Source organism: Trachymyrmex septentrionalis, unplaced genomic scaffold (genome assembly GCF_001594115.1).
Source record: "Trachymyrmex septentrionalis isolate Tsep2-gDNA-1 unplaced genomic scaffold, Tsep1.0 scaffold326, whole genome shotgun sequence".
Taxonomy (NCBI): Eukaryota; Metazoa; Arthropoda; class Insecta; order Hymenoptera; family Formicidae; genus Trachymyrmex; species Trachymyrmex septentrionalis.
In genome coordinates, this window is record NW_017305491.1 from 74,628 (window position 1) to 79,475 (window position 4,848).

General features: G+C 41.7%; 1 protein-coding gene across 2 annotated transcripts; it reads right to left on the reverse strand.

Moving 5' to 3' along the window:
• Positions 1 to 311: 311 nt before the first annotated feature.
• Positions 312 to 4,829, reverse strand: LOC108750137 (neuroguidin). 2 transcript variants are annotated; one of them, XM_018489397.1, is made up of 4 exons: positions 4,586 to 4,829; positions 2,792 to 3,326; positions 1,974 to 2,324; positions 312 to 1,891 (listed from the first exon to the last, which is right to left on the reverse strand). In XM_018489397.1, the coding sequence occupies exons 1-4, from the start codon at positions 4,592 to 4,594 to the stop codon at positions 1,866 to 1,868; spliced, it is 921 nt and encodes a 306-aa protein (XP_018344899.1). In that variant the 5' UTR covers positions 4,595 to 4,829; the 3' UTR covers positions 312 to 1,865. The 2 variants fall into 2 exon arrangements, with proteins under 2 accessions (XP_018344899.1, XP_018344900.1); XM_018489398.1 differs by lacking the exon at positions 4,586 to 4,829 and adding an exon at positions 4,039 to 4,407.
• Between the last annotated feature and the right edge of the window lie 19 nt (positions 4,830 to 4,848).

Sequence of the window (4,848 nt, forward strand, 5' to 3'; positions counted from 1 at the left end):
TCTGGGAGGGTGGGATCACTTCTGCACGGAGTGAGCAATGTGGCTACATAGTAACGTATATGTATATCTAACACATGTACTCTCTGCATAGAACAATATGTGTCGCTCAACTTCGCTACTCTCTAAAACTTGGAATGAATCCCACTCTGAAAAGTGAAATCTCACTCTTATAGATCCAGTTCCACCAACGTGAGATCAACTTTAATTTCAGTCCAACTTACCCTTTGTCTAATTCTAGAGTTCATAGAATTAAAGATAAATAGTAAATTAAACCAAGAGTGTGAAGTTAATTTTATATTAGTAAAGCCTGGGTTTTTTCAAGACTGGCTCAATTTTCACTCTTTCGAGTGAGATTTCACTCCAAAGAATTTAAAGAGTACGTTAAAGGAACATCTTTCACTGGAACGCCGTGACGAAACAAGGAGCCCCGCGTCTAACAACGTTAAAAAAATGCAATCTATTTAAGAGGGGAAGAGTTACAATCGATAATGCGATTCTCAATCCCCCGATTTGATTGTACAAATATTCTTATTTATCAGGCTTGCAGAAGTGATATTCGCCCGAAGTCTTCGTTCGTTCGTTCGTTCGTTCCTTCGTTCTTTCTATCCGTTACTGTAATATGCCAAGCTCCCCCTCTCTCTCCCTCTGAGAAATGAAATAAACGGTCAATGGAAATCAAATCTGAGAACATGACGACAATTTTGAATTTTGACACGCTCGTGTTATCCTTATATTACCATCAATATAAGTTTAACGACTTAAAACCAACGCAAAAACAACAGATATACAATGCACAAGCACATTGTAATAATAAAAAGACAAATGAGACTTAACGTAAAAACATGACTCACATTCAAATGTTTGTAATAGCCTCAACAGTTTCACCAGGGGAAAAACACAAACGAAACATACATATAATATAGTAAAACTAGTAACTACTTCACTACTCTAAGACAGCGAGAAAATCCTAAGACATGCGATATCAACGAAATATCGTTTTTGTTTCTCTTTTTTCTCTTTTTTTTCGTTTGTTTTTCCAAAGTGCTTTCCAAAATTTATTCTCAGAAGTTGCGCCGAGTGCGTGCAGTTCTAAAGATTTTTCCTCTTTTGTCTTTTTTTTTCCTTCTAAATCTCGAGTTTTGTCATTTCTGCGCGTTTTTTGCTGTGAATGTCTTGTGATTTTTACGCTTTTCGTTAACAATTAATTCAATATCGTCTCTCCTGCTATGTTTTTACTGATTTCCTCCTTTCTTCCTTCCATCGTTCCTATGTAGCCGGAGAATATTTCAAAATAAAGCAGAGGAATGTTCTGCTTTTCAACTTTTACGTGTAATTCACAATTTTCAATCCTGGAGCCGTTAAGTTCGCTACTCGATCCAACATTACAATACAATATTACGCTATTACGACACATAATTTCCATTAAGCTCGTATGTGCCATCGTTACTTCGACGTTGTTCCTCATCGCATTCACATTCACGTGAAATACCGATTTTCTCGATGGATCTCGTTTCTCAACTCCACAGATCAAAATTGATCTCTCAGACAACAGTTAAAGATTAAAATCATTATTAACTAGAATTATCAATTACACGACCATTAGTATGTCTTATACAGTAATAAATTACCATCGTGCTATTTTTACTCCACCGTCGACACACGTTGTCATTTTTTTTTATTACTAGATGTTACGATGTTATCTTTAGCTTAACTTAATAACGAGTATTAGTGGCATCTGCTTTTGTTTCGAAGAAGAAGTCGAGTAAATTTATTTTTCTTTTTTTTTTACCTTTTACCTTAATCGTTAATGCTGTATGAAACTCCGGGATCTCGTAAAGTCCCAGAGCCGTTTCTTCATCATGTTCTTAATGATGCCGTTTTTTCTTGAAACCTGCAACGAGAATTCTCGACTTTAACATCCTGTTTTAGTGACACACAGTTTGTATGGAGCTAACGCACAGAAAATCTCTTACTCTTTTTAGCCTTGCCCTTCCTCTGAGCTTTTCTCTTCTTGGCGGTCTTGGTGGATGACTCGCCAAAAGTAGTGATCTCGTCGCCAAGAGTGCCCAGGGTCGTCATCTGGCGACGTCTGTGCTTCTCTTGCTTGGTGACGGGCAAACGCGTCATGTAATTCTCCTCGTACTCGATCTTCCGCTTGTCCTCGCGCACCAAAATCGCTCGTTTCTCGCCCAGACCCTGACTGTCTTCCATAGGCGCATCCAAATATTCCTCCTTCAGTTCCCGCAGCACTGTATTCGACACGGCGCGTCTACGAGCTCTCTCACCGGCCTTGCGGATCTTCTCCGCCATTGTTTCGTCGCCATCTGGAGAAATTAAAAGATTCGAGGATCAACGAGCAAACAAGAAAAGAATTTAAGCGGCCCATGAAATTGGATGCTTAGATTGTCAACATGTTCCCTGCTATCCCATGCTCGACTCCCTTTCCGACATTCTATTACTTTAACTATAAAAAGAAATATACTTCTAGAATAATTTTTTATATTATACATGAATACATAATGGTGCAATAATAGTGCCTCAAGCTTTCTTCTTTTTAATCTTGTAATTTTTTTTAATCGTTAATGAAGTACACGTTATTCAACAAACAAAATATAACAAACATAAATTATAAGAATTTTCCAGCAAGGAACATAAACTGGATATAGTTCTTTCCAAAAACAAATTTAAGCGTAAAATTATATTGCCATCACATGAAAAATGTTAACATAAATTAAATATCGTCTCTATGTAATATATAAAACTAAAAATTTTCTCATGATCCAGAACTGACCATAATGTACTGCAGCAAGTTTTGGCGGTACATAAACGTTAGATTTCCTGGACTGTTGCGTTGATTTGATATCGTCTTCATCCTCCTCTTGATCACTATCAGAGTCCTCACTGTCGAGCTTGGCGACCAGTGCATCAGGATTTGCCCTGAAGTTACTGGGATCGTCGCTGTTGATGGTGCCGGTCACCGCTGTCTTGACGAGTTTATCTATTTGGTACTTAAGCTTGTGGTCTATTGGTCGGATTTTCTCTAGGACAGTCCTAATCTCGATCATACGGTCGATCGATGGGTCACCCTCAATGCGCTCGCCAGAACATTTTCTCAGGACGACGTAGGTCAGGTTGATGAGATACGAGAGCAGCATGTGATACTTCATCTCCAGGAAGCTGAGGCCTTTGTCCGTCGACATCTCGCCGTTCTTCACTCGCGTCAACATGTTGTCCACAACCTGGTTCACCTGGAGGACGTTGGCATTCATCTCTCCCAGCAGGCGGAACGCCTGTGGGAGATCCCTCTGCTCCATCTCGTCGATAGCCTACAAAAGCAAACAGGTCGTTAGAAAATAATTAAAGACATCTTTTAGCAAGAGACACAAATAACATGGTGCAATGCAGAATGCTTTCCATTTGGTGACACATAGATGTCATTCTATCTTTCTTGACATTCAACGAGTAATAAAGACAGAACAATACTAGCGTCAACTTGTGTTATCAAGCATGGAAAGCATTCATAGTGAAACATTATATCCTTGTTTTCCAATGTTAGACGAGTCCATACAACACAGACTTTCAGAGGAAGTCTTAAAGACATCCAAAGAATCTTCTAAGAATATTTCTATGTTTCTTGAACATTCTAAGGATGCATTTTATATTCTCTGAATGTCCAAGGACATCTCCAAAAAACACAGACCTTCAAGATCCAACAGATATTCAGAAGATTCTCAAAAGGTCTTCTGCATATCCTATGGATGTTCCCAGGAAACATCCCAGTCTCTTGAATAAAAAACATCCAAGTATGGGTCTCTACATCATCTAAACATCCTAAGAAGGTTCCTGTGTCTTTTGAACAATAATTTATAAGTACATCCTTTAAACATCCCAAGGGCATTCTTATGTCTTCTGAATTTCCTAGGGACGTTGCCAGGATGACTCTCGAGTAAAATATACTATGCGACAAGATAAAATAATTCTTGGTAGAAACCAAGACCACCCTAAAAAAAAATAGTAATAATAATTCCCGAATCTTACGATCATCGTCGCGACTCCCGATGCGATCGCGAAAGAACCGAAGCCCGTCACGTCGTTTATTTACGCGTCGCGGACACTTTCCCGCGCGAATAGGTTAAGCGGAGGCACGAAACCGCCGGGACGTTCTCCTCGCGAAACGCCCACGCGAGCGGCGAGTCTCGCGCGGGCGAGCGCGGCGGGCAATGCGTACGTCCCGGCGATCGCGAGCTTTCATTCAAAAAGAAAGAAAGGGGAAAAACGGTAGCCGCGCGGCGTGTCCCGTGCGTGGAAATGCGCTCGGCGGGCGATTTCGACGGTAATTACGTCGCGAAACTCGCCCCGGGCCGCTGCGGTGACCCGGGAAAAATGTCCGCCCGGGACCGAAGGCACGGGGGAAAAAAGCGCAATAATCTGCTGCCATCTTTCCTATTTACTAATGGATGACAGCGGAGGGAAAAAAAAAAACAATCAAAAATTCCCGACGGCGACACGGGCAGAAAAACGCGACGGATACCGCGCGGCCCGGCCGCATCGCGCAACGATAACGCGCGGACGGCACGCCACTCACCTGCACCATCCTTTCGCGTGAAAAATCAGCCGGACAGATGCATATCCAAACAACGTAACTTGTAATTAAACGAGTCCCCACGTGGGACGATATTTTCCTTTTCGGGGGGGTATATTTTTTCGACGGAGGAAAAGTCTGGTCAGCCGAGCGACTGTCGCGAGAGTCCCTAGGATGCGCGACGGTGGATCTTCGGCAAGATTTTTCCGCTCGGTCGTTGCCGCAGGATTTTTCCGCGTCCGTGACACGGCGAACGTCGACGTTCG